We start from the raw sequence: 17169 nt of genomic DNA, 5'->3' as shown, positions 1-17169 counted from the left end.
TACTAGATTATTATCAAATATATATCAATTGATATTGTATTTGTCACATTAACATATTCGTTCGCTTTATATAAATTTTCAGAAACCGTAAATATTTATTATATATCTTCATTAAAAACAATGTAGATGAAATTTTATTACATAGAATGAATTAATATATTAATAAATGCAGTATATTAATAAACTGAAATGAAAATATTTATTTACTTATTTATTTTTTTAGTTTTTCTTCACGTATATAAATAAAATAGTTAAATATATTAATAAATAATAAATGATAATTTTATCCTATAATGTAATTAACGATAATAAGTATGATTTTAACTGTAAAACCAGTAATGCATATCAATGTTATCAACAATTAGTATTAGTAGATATATGCTTTAATATGCTTTGTAATATATAGTCCATATCCAATACTTGAGACAGTTTACCTCAAAACAAAAAGCATGATACGTAACAACGTAAGTCTGTTTTTCGTTCTATGCATTTTGTGTATAGTAAATCATTCGCAATGTTACAAAATTTTGGCCCTCATTTCGACATCATCCTACAGCCATCAGATTCCATATCGACCATTATGGCTTGAATTGCATGCGCGAGGTCACGAGATTGTATTGGTCACCACGAATCCTATACCGAATATCAACTTACCAAATTTTACTCAGATCGATATAAGTCAAATTCATACTAATTTAAAAGTCATAGATTTCGTCAAGTTACGAATTGAAAAATTGGATTGGATAAAAGTTGTGAACGATTATTTAATGCCTATATTCGATAACCAGATATTTGAGATATTCGAATCCTCAGAAATGAAAAAGCTATATGCTCCGAATAGTAATGTAACATTCGATGTCTTTTTAACAGAGTTTATTTATGTGTCACCCATGTATGCTTTTGCGCATAGATTTAACGCTTCTCTAATAGGTATTTATTTAATATCTTAATTATTTATAATAAATATAAAAATAATTCGAAAGCTAAAAATAAAACAATGGTATAACGATTTCGATTGATCACGTCTTGCATGATTGTAGGATTATGTTCGTTAGGATTACATAGCTTTAATGAAATAATACTTGGAGGACTGATTTTTCCTTCTCATGAATATACTTGGGAAATGGAAGAAGACACGGGAATAAATTTGCCGTTCTTCAAACGATTGTACAATTTTGTAAAAATGTGGTATTTCCAGTATTATATAACTACCAAAATATCTAAATATCAAAAAATAGCGGAGAAATATCTTGGACCATTACCACCTTTGTTGGACATTATGAGCAACACTAGTATGATTTTTATTAATCAGGCTGATGTTATAACACCAGGACGACCGAAACTTCCAAATATGATCACTTTCAATTCTTTTCACATAATTAAGGATCTACCTCCTTTGTCAAAGGTACGTCTTCAATAGAAATTTTATTTTATTATATTTGTATAATTAATAGGTTTAGAGGATTCATGAAATATATAGATTGGAAATATCAAAATTATAGAATTATCGTATATTACATATTCTGTGCTAAACAAATGTGCTAAAACTTACTTATTTTTGTAGGATATACAAAAATTTCTAGACGAAGCGAAACAAGGATTCATCTATTTTAGTCTCGGTTCCAACATAAACAGTTCAATATTGCCAGAAGAAATTAAATGCATATTTCTCGACGTTTTTCGTAAACTGCCGTACAAAATTATATGGAAGCATGAACAGAATTTAAACGAGAAATTCAAAAACATTTACACAGGGGAGTGGTTACCTCAGCAAACGATTCTTGGTATAATCCTATCTTTATTAAATAAAAAATATTTCTTAGACGTATCTAATATAATTGTACATATTATTTCGCAGCTCATCCGAATATTAAATTGTTCATTTATCAAGGAGGTGTACAAAGTACTGAGGAAGCTATTGAATACGGAGTGCCAGTTATTGGTTTCCCAATATTGGCGGATCAAATTTATCAAATAAAAAGAATGGAAACTCTTGGCATTGGAAAATATTTAAAAATTGCAACTTTCACGAGAGAACAACTTGAAAACACTATTAATGAAATCATAATTAATAAAGAGTAAGTATACATTAAATTTATGCAAATATATTTGCAAAAGTGATTTGAAAAACTTGAGAGATGATATTAATCGAAAAGGAAGTCGATTAATAATGACATAGTTCAATGATGAAATTACAATTTAGCTAGACGTAACACATGTTGTGGTGAAATAATAATGTCAATGATGGAATGATGAAGATGATAAAGAGATAAAAAAAATCTTAGAGCAAGTGTCGAAAATTTTACTTTTAAATGTATAATATTCGTAGCCTAAGATCAAGCTACATCTAAATCATCAGAAAAGTTTAAACTACAAGATAATTATTATATTGAATATCATTTAGTTATGTAAAAATCCATTGAAATTATTTCCTGTGATATAAAATAATTCCGCTTTCATAACGTTGTTATATTTCTTTCCAGATATAAAGAGAGAATACTTAATATTCGAAATCAAATTAGGGATATACCTTATGATGGTGTGAAACATCTCGCTTGGTGGACAGAATATGTAGTAAGAACGAAAGGCGCCCCACATCTTCGTTCTACATTAATTCTAGAACCTTGGTATCAACGATTTGACATAGATGTTATAATATTTTTGACAATAATAACATTTATTATCGTTTTAAACGTTTTTTATATAATTGTTAAGTGTTTTATATATTTGTGCAAAATGCTGCAAATTTCTATAAATCAAAAACAGAAAATTAATTAATCAAATATAAAATATTTGTTAAATAAATTAATTTTATTATTAGTTCAATCATTATGAATTATTATAAATCATTTTGATGATGAGATTTTTCTTCTAATTCTAATTTATAAATTACAAATAAATTTATTAATTTATCTCTGAAAAAAGGCAACTCATCAAGCGATTCGTAATAATATTATCTATATCATCTATAATATATTATCTATATCATCAAAGATTAAAGATTTTTAGTTATTTTAATCATAAACATCTAATGTATTAAAAATATATTAAAAATATATTAAAAATGTATTGAATCGATGATATTAATTCAATAACATATGAAATGTTATTTTTTTCTTTGAGATTTATCTTTGATTGATCTATTATTTTGTCATATAAAAGATATATCGGATAATATTATATTCAAAACATGAAAAAATGAAATTTCGGAAATTGATTTCATCTCTTCGAAAAGATTTCCAATCACTGAAGAAATGTTTTATGTAATAATATATAACTCATTATACTCTATATGCAAACAAACTTTCATTAAAATCAGAATTATCAGATTAAATTAAATTTAACTGATTTTAATAAAAGTTTGTGTGCATATAGAGTATAATGGGTGATACATATATTATTAAATTTCTTTGTAATATAATATATAATTAATTTCATGAATTATGTATTGTTTATTTCTTGCAACAATGATATAATTTAAAAAGCACAATGTTAGAAAAAACAATTTTAAATTATAATAAATATAATAATTTTAAGATAATATAAAAACATTACATCAAAATATTAGATTGAAATTTTACAATTTGTAAACTCATTTATAAAATTTTTGCTTTTTTTTTAGTTAAAAGTTAAAATTATTATTTAGAAACTTAAATTCTTAAATTATATCGTGCAGCAAATAAATTATTATGCTATATTATTATGCTACATATTATGCTAGAAATAAATGATTATGCTAGATATTTAATTGGATAAATAAAAAAATATTAATTCAAAATAAATTAATAAATTGATAAATAATAAAAAATAAATCTTTAGAAAACTAACCATAAATCTAAATATTTATTTATAAGTGAAGAAATAACAATGAAAGTAAGAAAAATCCAACAATAAATTTTCTAATAAAGAAATTTCTTACAAAATATATAAAATATGTTAAAGTTTAATAATTTCCTAGAATTGGGTAAACAATAGATATACTTATCAAATGACATACGTTCTATTTGCAGAATTGTTGATAAAAACATCTACGAACGATAACATAGTTTTAGTTTAATTTTTAAATTTGAAAGCGAATAATGTACATACATCACATTGTATTTTAATAATTTTTAACTTTAAGTTTAAGTGTATTGTGTATATATGTTTTGTACATTATTATTTGTCGATTATATCTATTTTATAATTTTTTATTTGTAAATAAAATTTTGATCAAATTATATGTGCAACATAATAAACAAATAAAAAATCAATTTTTTCAACAAAAGAAAACTTTTGTTGAAATATGCTGAATATGTAGCAAGTTATATAAATTCTGTACGATTTTGTACATGAAACTAACTGCTCATAGCATGTAGATTTAAAAATTAAAATTCATATTGAATTTATGCAGCTAATTATATAAATGAATCCATTTTTAAATAAATTTTAAAATGGTTAGATAACATATCTAAATAGTCGTTATGTTATTTTAAACCTATTTTAAATCTATTTTAAATTTAAATATAATGTAATGCTTAATTTTTTTCTTTATGTAGTTAGTTTGTTTTAAATCGTCCAACATGAAGTACGGGATCATAATATTCACGTTGTGTTTCATAAATATTATAGATCAGTTAAGTGGTGCCAGAATCTTAGCTATATTACATGTACCATTATACAGTCATCATGTTCCATTTCAACCATTATGGAAAGAATTGATCAAACGTGGCCACGAATTGGTGCTTGTAACGAGTAAACCTATTTCCACTATAAACTCAACGAATTTTAAACAGATTAAATTTAATTTCGATCTCAAAAACCTACCAAATTATGCCGAACTACGTTTGAATCGCAAATCTTTTATATCATTTATGAAAGATGATGTGTTTACCACATTTTTACATATATCAAATAGAATATTTGAAGATGCAGAAGTTAAAAAACTTTACGCTCCAGATAGTAAAGAAAAGTTCGATTTAATAATGATACAGATGCTTTGCGCGCCAGCTTTATATGCGTTTGCTGAGAGATTTAATGCTCCTATTATAGGTAATTCTTTTACATATTATTATTTATTAAGGTTATTATTAATGAATTGTCTAATAAGATTTGATAAATTTCATTTAATATAATTATTATAGGAAAATTTAAAAAATAAACGCAAAAATTAATATATAAAAATGTCACATTTACAAATAAAATCATATAATTCTTATCGGTATATCGGTGAACAAAAGTATTTCTTTGACAAATAAATTGTTATCGGTAAATAATACATAGTTTTTATATGTATAAAAAATTTATGAAAATAAAGCTTGTTTTAATGCTTGTTTAAATGAAACCCAATCTAATTACAAAAAAAAAACTGTTCATCTAATTTCAATCATATCTCGCTTCAACTGCTATTTGAAATATTTTCCATTAAAATTATTATTTAATCGAAGTGGTTTCATTTTTTTTTTCTTATTTTATATCTCGAATTTGCTGTCTTTAATTAATAAATCTTTAATCATAATTAATAATAATCTTTTTAAATTTGATAAGTAATATTAAAGAATATAATATCAAAGAACATAAATTTCGCATAATTGTAGGATTAAGCGCATTTAGATTGATGACGATTGAGAGTTATATGTTAGGAAATTTTGTGTTACCCTCTCATGAGAACACATGGGAAATGGAATCGAACACAGGAACTAATTTGTCATTTTGGCAGAGATTGAACAATTTTTATATCATGTGGAATTTTATTTACACAGTGAATTATAAATTTTTCCCTTATCATCAACAATTAGCCGAAAAGTACTTTGGCTCATCTTTATCTCCGATTAAAGACATTATGAGAAACATCAGTCTCGTGTTTGTTAACGAAAATCAAATTATATCGTATGCACGACCAGAACTACCGAACATAATCAAGTTTCACTCAATCCATGTTGCTGATTGTTCGGAACCTTTGCCACAGGTATGATCAATTATTCATTATGATTTCTTATAACTTGAAATTGGAAATATATTTATAAAAATTACAATTAAAATGTATAATTAGTTAAAAGAGTATTCAATCATTCCTATTTCTTTATAATTGATTGATTCCTATTTCTAAAAACGAAATTATTATGCATTATTATTATTTGTATTTTATCTAAAATATCAGTATAAATATGTATTAAAAACAGAATTTGCAACCAAATTATTTAGATAGTAATAAAAAAATTAAAAATTTTAATAATAGGTATAATGTAGTATTTTATACTTTTTTTATATCATGTTCATAATATTCATATGTAATGTTATATATCATTTTTACAATAATTATAATGCATTTGATTTCCAATTTTTTTTATTGTATTCACATTACTGAATTTTATTTTAAATAATTTCAAAAATCTTCTTGCGTCTTCTTTAAGTCGATATCATTTAAATATGTTATTTCATGGTTCTTTAATGATTTATCAATGCCACATTGATTTATATTATTACATTCATTTATTTTATTACAAACAGTTGATCTTTTGTGTACAGGATCTAAAAGAATTTGTGGATAATGCAACAAATGGCTTCATTTATTTTTCAATGGGTCACACTGTGAATTTTTCAATTATTTCAAACAATATTCAAGAAATCTTTTACGATGTATTTGAAAAATTGCCTTACAAGATCGTATGGAAATATGAGAAAGAACCATTACGAAAAATTAAAAATGCTTATATTACAAAATGGTTGCCTCAAAAAAGTGTACTCGGTATAATATCCTTTATCCATCGAAGAATATCTTATGATCTGAAAAATTTTGAATGATCCATATTCATATAATATTCGTTTTTTCACAGCTCATCCAAATCTCAAGCTTTATATTTACCAAGGAGGATTGCAAAGTACTCAAGAAGCTATACATCATGGAGTACCACTTCTCGGTATGCCAATATTTTCCGATCAAGAAAATCAAATAAAAATAGCAATAAATCATGGTATTGCAAAACGTTTAAACATTGAAACTTTGACGAGAGATGAATTGAAATCTGCTATTCAAGAAATGATTAATAATAAACAGTAAGTATTAAAAGCAAAAAATATTTGAAGAATTAATAATAGATAAAAAATGATTGACAGAAATTGTTTCATCAAATTAGAAATTTAAATAATTCAAAATCAACATTTCTAAGACTTATGCATATATAATGGATTTGTATTGTATTTGCATTATATATGTAAAAAAAACTACGAAAAACTATAAAAAAACTTACTTAAATGTAATTAAGTAGATATCCTAATCTATTTTAATATATAATATAGTATATTTTTCTAATATTTAATATTTATATATTCTATTTTAATATTTTTAATGATTTTTTAACTTTTGCAATTAGCAAAAAAAAATGCAAAAATATTTCAGTTTTACAGAATACATATGAATAGCATATAAATATTTATCGATATTATTCATAATTTTTCTATTTTAAATTCAAATTTATTTATTTATAAATTAATAAATTTGTTAAAATTTGTAATGGACATTTTCAATTTTATTTTATATTTAGTATATAACTTATAATTAATTCTTCAATTTTATGTTTCAGATATAAGAAAAATGTAATAAATCTTCGAAAGCTTATAAATGATTTGCCATACGATTCATTGAGTACTCTTATTTGGTGGACAGAGTACGTGATTCGACACAAAGGTGCTCCGTATTTTCGAAGCAACTTGGCTTGGCAATCGTGGTATCAATATTGCGATAACGATATTATAGTATTTTTAAGTTTCACAGTATTTTTAATTGTTTATTTTATAATTAAAATCATTAGAAAGCTTGTTTTATACATGCATAAACTTTCTATTGATCAGAAGAAGAAGAGAAATTAATTTTCCATTTGATATAAAATATTAAAAATGAATGTTCGTGATATAAATTTTTTTTTTAGATTAAGAGTATTTATTTAATGATCACAAATAATATACATAATCATAATGTCGATATATTGATAAATTCTCAAAGTTTCAAAATGTGAAACAATATATATATATATATTTCAAATATATATATTTCGAAAATAGTGAATAAAAAAATGAAATGTAAAAAAGAAAATAATTTTGATTTTTTATTTTAAAATATTACAAAAGTTAAAAGTAAAAATAAAAAATAAAAAAAAAATCATTTAATTTCGAATATTAACATCAATGTATAACATGTATAATATTTTGTATTATAAATGAAATCGAGTAAGAAATTCCATTTGAATTCCAATGAATTGATGATTGAAATGAAAAAGAATAATAAAAATCTAAAATTTGCCATTTCTAAAACCATTTCATAATCTGAAAATATAAAATATAATATCGAATTCTTGACAAGATTTATAATTTCATTGAAAATAATATTAAAGTAAATTAATGAAATTTCTTTTTCCACTGGGTTTTATATTCTTTAAATTTTTCCACTAAAAAATCTAAAAGAGAAAAAATATTAACATGAAATATTTTTGTATTTTATCGCTATCGAACAAAATGAAAGAAACCTTTTTATCGTGGAAAAAAATAATAATCAGAAATCTATGGAGAAGAACATTTTCCTTCCTCTTCGAGTGCCATCCGCTCATGAAACCTACCTACTTCAAAGAACTTCCTTATTTCTGCGTTTGATAACGCGCTTTTCGAATTTCTCGAAAGGCTGAAAGTAAAGGCAAACGTTAAGAATCGCGATATTGTCGAACAAATGGCTCGAGACCGTTTGTCAGAAAAATGTATCGAAATCAACTCGAGTAACTGTGAAAAAGAGAAAAAAAAAAAGAAAGAAATGAAAGGAGAAACGTGCAAGCTGCTTCGCTATTGTTTCATACGATTTTCTCTCGTTTATTGTTTCGCTTGTCGCCTCCACGAAATTTTTACAATTACACAACGTCGTCATCTTCCTGATATTTCTCGATTATCGCATGTAGTTTAGATACGATATGAAAAGGAGTTTAGTTTCATCTTTCGTTTATCGAATCGTCGAGTATTGCTATCGATTTTTATTACGAGGATTTCTTTCTTCTTAGAATTGTCAATTCCAAGTAATACTGCATCGAAGCATGAAATATTTTAAAATTTATTAAAAAGCATATATTAGGAAGGATGATTAAATTTTTTAGCCAACTGAATTGTTTTAAGAGATTTTAATTTTGATTTTGATTTTGAAGAAATTAATATAATAAAATAATTTTGATTTTAAGAAAAATTTACAGAATATAATATATAATTTTAAAAGATTTTGATAAAAAACGAAGCTATGAAAAAATAATAAAACTTTACAAAAAATATGTATTATTTATGCATTTATCTATTGTAATATCAATCATTTTACTACTACTAGAATTAGGATATAATATATATAATATAGTAATATTTATTTATAATAATAATCATCATTTCTAAAATGATAATATAAATATAATTGAAAAAAATGATACAATTATTTTTAAAAAATTTAAATATAGTATATAAAAATTAAATGTAATATATCATAATGATTAAATTAAAATCAATTTATGATAATAAACTCTCTGCATAATTAAGTTAATGATATGAAATCATAAATATATCTATTTTTTTCTATTTTTTTTATTTATCTTATATATAATAACACAATAAAATTTATCTATGTTATTTTTCTTCGTTTATTTCATAATTGTATTGATACAATAAAACAATTAACAATTGTATTATACAATAAAACAAATAACACAAAAATCTAATGTATACTAAGTATTAATTAATTATATATATAAGAATATTATTCGAATACATAACTAAACCTGCATCAAAAAAATTAATAGTGTATATCAGAATTTTTTTCAATAATCTATCTTTCTTCTAATTACACAATACAATAAAAATAAAAATAGAATTATATAATCAATAAATTCTATGAGTCTCAAGAAAGTTCTAAAATAATATATTTTCATAACTCAGCAACAATATGTTTGTTATTTGAATATTTAAAATTCGATTTACAAAAATAAAAATATATTATCATCTTGATTGTTAAATCTAATGTATCTAAATAATTATTGTTAAATAATATCTCTAATCATTGTGTCTCTATTATATATTATATTCATTGTTATTAATGAACAAAAGATCTTCGTTATTATTTTAAAAAGCATAATTGTTTACATCGTTAAAAACTAGGAAAAACTCACTTCACGAATATTACGAAAAGGATTAATGTAGACGTGTGGAATATTTAACGCCAGCAATCTCTCTTTTCATCTTCCTACCCACCGTATTTCTTTTATTTTTTTCCTCGCTAATTTCTCTTTATTTTCGTCGGTCCACGCTTCCGTCACTCTCTTTTCGAATCGTTTACCAATTCTTTTTTCTCTTCCTCGTTGATATAATTAACCGGATATAGCACCACTCGTCCCGAGTGCTCTAAATTTTCTCAGTTCCGAATAGACTACGAATAGCTAATCCCTCACGTGGGGATTCAAAAGCACAGATTTCCAGTCTCTCTGCATATATTACACACATACTATCTGCTTAATATTTACTCGGGGAATAAGGATTTTCTTGAAGATCCGACTTTAGGCTCGACTGATTTTATCCTGTCCAATTTTTAAAGTAAAGCAAGTATAAAAATGTGCAATGATAAAATAAGAATAAAGTATAAATATTATTTGAAGGATTATTTTCTTTCAGAAACTTTAACATTTTTTTTTCAGATAATCGCTATTTTTAAATGGAGTCATATATAATCCGCTCAAAAATCTTAGAATTTTTATACATTATAATTTTATATTATAAGTGCTGGAAGAAAAAAAGAAAATTGAAAAAATTAAATAATCATAAATAGATAATAATTTTACACAAGAAAAATATATTAAATATTGACATATTAATAATTTTATTAAGAATCAATTAAAATTCATGATTCACAACAACATGATTCACGACAAGAAAAATTGTATAAGTTGTGTTATTAACAGTAAAGTTAATTTTATTATTTTTTTGTAGATAAATCAAGATGATTTAGGACGTGTCAATTTTTCCAGCAGCTATAACTTTTTCCCACCAGGAAGCAGACTTTTTCAATATACGTGTCCTGTTAGAATCATTATAATCGACATATACAATACCAAAACGTTCCCTAAAAATTAAAATATTATTAATTCCTGTAATTAATTTAATATTTTCTAATAGAACAACATTTACGTATTAATTTTATTTCTAAATAAAGTATCTTAAAATTAAAAAACTACTAACTAATCTCTGTTTTAATATCTTCATAAGAAAAAGAACTATCAAAACTTTAATAAAATTCTAACTAAATAATTATTAATTTAATTTTATAATATAAAGTTAATTCTAATAATTCTAAGATATCTTATAATAAAATAAGATATTTTATAATAAAAAAATTCAAATAAGACATAATTAATATAAAATTAATGTATAATTACTTACCGATATCCTTTGGCCCATTCAAAATTGTCTAGAAGGGACCACAAGAAATATCCTTGTACATTCACGTCATCATCATAAATGGCAAGAAGCATCTGTTTTAAATATTCTCGATAGTAATAGATTCTATCATCATCGTTGAGTGTTCCAAAATCAGAAACACCATTCTCAGTGATATACATTGGAGGATTTCCATAATATGTTGCCAAATATTTCAGAGCAATTCGAAAACCTTCAGGTACAACCTATGAACCAATGATTATTCATTATGTTTGATCAATATGGAGATCTTTCCATATCTTTCTTGCTTGTCATCACAAATATTTTTAAATTTAAATATTATAACTCGAATTGGATAAATTTTTCTTCCACTAATTCGTTTGATTTCTTTTTTAGTATCGATATCATACATGAATCTCTATTACTCGGGGAACAAGGATTTTCTTGAAGATCTGACTTTAGGCTCAATTGATTTTCCTGTCCGATTTTTAAAATAACGCAAGTATAAAAATGTGCAATGATAAAATAAGAATAAAGTATAAATATTATTTGAAGGATTATTTTCTTTTACTTTACATTTTTTTTTTTCAGATAATCGCTATTTTTAAATGGAGTCATATATAATCCGCTCAAAAATCTTAGAATTTTGTGAACGATTCAAGTTTCAAATATAAAATCTATAAGAATTTATTTATAATGTAATAATGTATAATATTTATAATGTAATTACTTTTAACCAATTTGATGCTGAGGATTTCCAAAAACTATCCGTGAACATTTTCACTCCTTGATCATTTTGTTGAGATGGTAACTGTCCCATAGAACCAAATGTTACTAGCCTTGAAGTATAATGATTCACAGCCAAGAAGTCAGAGCTTCCTCTGTATAAAAAGAATTAATACACGATTTAAAATATTTTCTCGCATCAAATATCGTATTCCTTGCATGATTATAACTCGAATTTGATAAATTTTTCTTCCACTAATTCGTTTGATTTCTTTTTTAGTATCGATATCATACATGAATCTCTATTACTCGGGGAACAAGGATTTTCTTGAAGATCCGACTTTAGGCTCAATTGATTTTCCTGTCCGATTTTTAAAGTAACGCAAGTATAAAAATGTGCAATGATAAAATAAGAATAAAAATCTAAATAGCACATAAAAATATCTTAATATAGTGCAAATATCTTAAAAATATTATCTTATGTATCTTCTAGATCAGAAATTTAAAAGATTTTATTATATAATTATATTATTGATATAATTAAAATATTTAATAATTTAAATTAAATTATGAAATTATTGAGTTATTTATAATTATGTATGATATATATTGATCGTATTTTTAACGATAAATTATGAAACCAAGATACAATTAGTCAATAGTGTATCGTAAGATATTCTGTATCGTAAAATAAAATCATCATTTTTAAGAAAACTTTAACTTTAATGAAATAAATTATCCAATACCGTATATATTCAATCCAATCTGACTCAAACGTAGGTAAACGAGATTTCACGAAGCCTTGCTCCAAGCTTTTGTTATTCACCATGTTCTTCATCAATTCTGGGTAATCACCTTCGTTCGAATAAATTGGATGCAGACACCAGCCAACATTGAACTGGAAAGCAACTTCCGCAGCATGCAAATCTGTCAAATTCCTAGGTATGTAGGCCATTATATTGATCAAAAAACCAACTTGGCCATTATAATTGTTTTTAAATTCTTTCTCATAAATTCTGTAGGCTCTTGCATGCGCCTTGATCATATTATGTATACACAAGTATTCACCGATACCATGCAATTTTTTGCCAGGCGCATTTATGCCGGACGAATAGCCATCCAGACACATGGACTTTGGCTCGTTTATCGTAATGAATCGTTTCACTTTCCAACCGAATTCATAAAACACAATTCTGGCATAATCACCGAACCAATCTACCATATTTGAGTTCAACCAGCCACCTGCATCTTCCAAATTTTGCGGATGATCCCAATGATAAAGCGTTATCATAGGCTCGATATCGTTTGCCAACAATTCATCGATGAGATTATGATAATATCGAACACCATCTTTACTGATATTGTTCACGAAGCCAGTTGGTAGAATTCGTGGCCAGCTAACGGAGAAACGGTAAGATTTAAACTGTAAGGAAATAAGAGGATTTGATTTGTTATTGACTTTTATTAATATTTAATAAATTTTATTAATGTTTAATAGTAATGGACGAGTTTTAAATAATCAATGATTTTTTTACTAGATTTTCAATGATCAAGATAATTCTTTTAAAATTGCATCGTGCAATTCTTAATATTATTAATGATATTGTATATACGAAAATAGTGTTATTCTTATAAATTTAATTCTTCTATTTGAACAGTTCTGCCATTCAATTATGTGGGATTACATTGGAAATTGTAATATGTAATTAAGAGATAGAAATATTTAAATCAATCTCTCGATATATTTCAGAAAATTTCGTTATGTATGTCTGTCTAATATTCTAATATGTCAAGCAGGTAAGGAATGACATTTTGATACATATAATTCTGTGAATTGTTAAATTATTTAAATTCTCCTGTATTTGTAGAGATAAAAATCATTTTTCTATATAATATTTAGAAATTAAGAATTAATTAAGTATTTCTATATTATATATAGTTATAATTAATCACAAGAAGAAAGGAGAATTAAGTATAAAATATATTTTTCTAGTAAAAGTTCAAACGAGAAAAATTATAACAATAAAAATTTTAAGTTGAGATTTTTTTTTAAAATTAAACTACCAAAAAGAAATAAAATAATTAATAAATGAAATAAAATTATTTAACCGATATATATAGTTTCGAAGTGATTGGATTTAAAAATAATTTTAATCAATAAAAATATCAACATGTGAAATTCTAGATCATATTAAAATTATTTTCCAGATAATGATTTTTTATAAAACTATGAATTGTTTTGTTAGTCATTTCAAGTTAATAATAGCAACAAAATATTCTCTCATTTTGAATTTTAATTCTCCGTAATAAATATTATCTTTCAATATATTATCTCATAAGGAAGAATTGAATGAAAATCAAATAAACTTATTATAGTAAAGCTATAATATCTAATATTAAATTCTATAACTATTTAAATATTTAGATATTGTTACAGTATGTAAATAATAATATATTAAAATATATTTACTCCAATTTTCTTCAAAAGAGCGACATCTTCCTTGTATTTATAATAAGAGTTCGCGGCAATATCTCCCGTATCATTATTATAAATGCGATGATCCTTATAATGAACGAATCGATCCCAAATACTTTCTCCTTTATCTACATTTTCAAGACAAAATAAGAAATATTAGAAAAATTAACAAATTTAAAGATGAAAATTAAAATTAGAATTGCATACCGCTCACATTCCAAGCTCCTTCTATTTGATATGCGGCTGTTGCAGCTCCCAAAAGAAAATTAGGTGGAAATCGTAAATAATCCACACTAGTATTATAAGCAACTTTACCACTTGCAGATCTAAAAAAAATCTATCTTTGAAAAATCATTATCATACATTCAACATATAGAATAATTAAGTTTAATTAAGTTTGCTTTAAGTTTCATATTTTAAGGAAATATACAAAGAAGAAGATTATTTTAAGAAAACAGGAATTAATTCTTTTAACATAAGTATTTATATTCTATAACAATTAATACAATTAGAAATTATAAATATTCATTATTTATATTTATATATTATATAATTGGAATAAAAAATAATCGTAATAATGAATTAAAATAAAAATAATCTATTGTAAAATAAAATAAATAAAATAAAATTATTGAGATATCCATTATTGCAAATATGTAATAAAAAAGATATTTATACATCTTTTAATTCTACTTTATTTTATAATAATTATCAAAAAAAAAAAAAAAATTAATCACTTATAGTATTAGAAATACAATAATGTATCGAAAAATTTGTATGTAAATCATATCATAAAAAAAAAATAGAAAGTACTCACATTACAAGTAGAAAAAGTATACTGATTCCCAGTGAAGATGTAGCGAACATATTTGCTTCGAAACTATGATATAAATACTGACTATAAAATTGTCATATATATATATAATTTTTATATGTTATCAATGTTGATAATATAATACATGAAATATTTTTGTCCTCGAATTTTTATCAACATATTGTCTAAAATTTTAAAAGTAATTAAAAGCTTACTAATTATCGCTATTACGATATTATCAAAATCACTTGTTATCAATTTATTGATTACAACTTCAAAACTTTTTATAATATTCTACATACACTATAGTACACTAGTATACTAGTATACTAGTAATACAGTATTCTAAATGTACAAATATTTTCAAACAGAGAAAGTTGAATAAAACAAACAAGCATAAGAATGACATACAAGGATGATTTTCCTTATTGAAAAAAATAAAAAAAAAAAAAATAGACTAAAATTTTTTAAAATCTTATTTCAGAATTATTTTTCATTGTATATACGTTTTATTACTGATATTAGAACTACAATCTTACTTCTTTTCCAAGGATAACGAAACAAAACTTTCTCAATATCCATACCGAACAAGGATCACAAACTTGAAACTATTCATCTATTCCACATCTTCATTATTGCTATGCCCTCTGTCGAATAAATTAAAGGTGGAACAATCATGATAAGGACAAATGAAAAGTAGCGATAGATACAAATAAGACGAATACATTTAAGAAGCCTTCCACCGAGGCTCGTCGTTTCCGTGTTCAAAATACCTCGGTAAAATCTTTCCAGCGGGAAATACGTATCCTGACAGGTAATCTCCGCGAAACATTCGGCTCTAAGGTTATATAAGCCGGATAGAAAAATACGCAGAGAGGTACGAAAACTTTGTTGCACCTACCGCCCCTTTTCTCCATTTTGTTTCTTCGATAACCCGATACGAAATACGCTGGTACGCTAGACGTAGCATGGCATACTGGTAAGACGCAGTTTTACGACAGTTTGCGAAGAAAGTGGATCAAAAAGTATTCGCCCTTACAGGATAGGGAACATTATACGACTGAGAGTCGAGATCGAGTCAGATATAATGCTATCATGCGAATGTAATTTTTAGCGAATGTTGCATGTTACATATTAAACTGTATATCTTATATATTCAACTAACGTTTTTCAGATCTTTAATTTAAACAAAGATACCGAGATAAAGATAAAGAGCAACTTTATATGCCACACTTATACGCCATAGACAATTCTGGAAGCGAGCGCAAAGGTCCTAACCCTGCGACGCGAGGACTCATCCTCTTCGAAACTGTCCTCCAACGCGATCATTGGTCTCTCCAATCCCCTCTGAGTGTGTATTTTCAAAAAACAAAAATTGAAAGAAAAACTAAAGCTCGCGACAGTCTTGGAGTTAAATTAGAATAGAAATAGAAGACTAAATAGATAGAATTGAGCGACAGTTTATATCAAAAAATAGTTAGAATTATTATAATTAGCTACATAAATTTATAGCTTAATAAATTTATCATTATTCGTTCACTCAGAGCTCATAATATAAATTTTAATTGTTTAATTGACAATTTATTAAAACAATGCATAAGTCCTCCACAAGTATGAGAAGAAAACGATCAATTGAAGAAGAGCATTGCACTTTTCAAGAAAATTGGGAATTATAATACTTTTTTATTTATTATTTCGAAATTGAACGCAGATATTGTGAAGATTTTTC

At 24.6% G+C, this 17169-nt stretch overlaps 2 protein-coding genes across 2 annotated transcripts; one reads left to right on the top strand and one right to left on the bottom strand.

Moving 5' to 3' along the window:
• The first annotated feature begins 434 nt into the window (after nt 1-434).
• On the top strand, nt 435-7880 carry LOC122721137. The gene is made up of 10 exons (XM_043948448.1): nt 435-930; nt 1041-1405; nt 1565-1784; nt 1859-2078; nt 2484-2769; nt 4539-5031; nt 5577-5947; nt 6508-6727; nt 6816-7035; nt 7563-7880. The coding sequence occupies exons 1-10, from the start codon at nt 450-452 to the stop codon at nt 7846-7848; spliced, it is 3162 nt and encodes a 1053-aa protein (XP_043804383.1). The 5' UTR covers nt 435-449; the 3' UTR covers nt 7849-7880.
• A 2963-nt stretch (nt 7881-10843) lies between these two features.
• Nucleotides 10844-15625, bottom strand: LOC122721143 (myrosinase 1). The gene is made up of 7 exons (XM_043948453.1): nt 15444-15625; nt 14834-14952; nt 14621-14754; nt 12897-13573; nt 12155-12305; nt 11428-11669; nt 10844-11110 (listed from the first exon to the last, which is right to left on the bottom strand). The coding sequence occupies exons 1-7, from the start codon at nt 15491-15493 to the stop codon at nt 10993-10995; spliced, it is 1491 nt and encodes a 496-aa protein (XP_043804388.1). The 5' UTR covers nt 15494-15625; the 3' UTR covers nt 10844-10992.
• Between the last annotated feature and the right edge of the window lie 1544 nt (nt 15626-17169).

This window comes from Apis laboriosa, unplaced genomic scaffold (assembly GCF_014066325.1).
Source record: "Apis laboriosa isolate Shangri-la unplaced genomic scaffold, ASM1406632v1 scaffold14452_cov158, whole genome shotgun sequence".
In the NCBI taxonomy this organism is placed as follows: Eukaryota; Metazoa; Arthropoda; class Insecta; order Hymenoptera; family Apidae; genus Apis; species Apis laboriosa.
The sequence above is the reverse complement of the archived record's forward strand: the minus strand, read 5'-3'. Positions and strand labels throughout refer to the sequence as shown.

Excerpts from the sequence above, each read along its gene's own strand:
- LOC122721143 (XM_043948453.1), bottom strand. The coding sequence starts at position 15,493 with ATGTTCGCTACATCTTCACTGGGAATCAGTATACTTTTTCTACTTGTA. Across the intron at positions 14,953-15,443 it reads ATACTTTTTCTACTTGTAAT|ATCTGCAAGTGGTAAAGTTG; the intron begins GTGAGTACTTTC and ends GATTTTTTTTAG. Across the intron at positions 11,670-12,154 it reads CAGCATCAAATTGGTTAAAA|GTTGTACCTGAAGGTTTTCG; the intron begins GTAATTACATTA and ends ATTGGTTCATAG.
- LOC122721137 (XM_043948448.1), top strand. The coding sequence starts at position 450 with ATGATACGTAACAACGTAAGTCTGTTTTTCGTTCTATGCATTTTGTGT. Across the intron at positions 1,785-1,858 it reads ACCTCAGCAAACGATTCTTG|CTCATCCGAATATTAAATTG; the intron begins GTATAATCCTAT and ends ATTATTTCGCAG. Across the intron at positions 2,770-4,538 it reads CTATAAATCAAAAACAGAAA|TTAGTTTGTTTTAAATCGTC; the intron begins ATTAATTAATCA and ends TTCTTTATGTAG.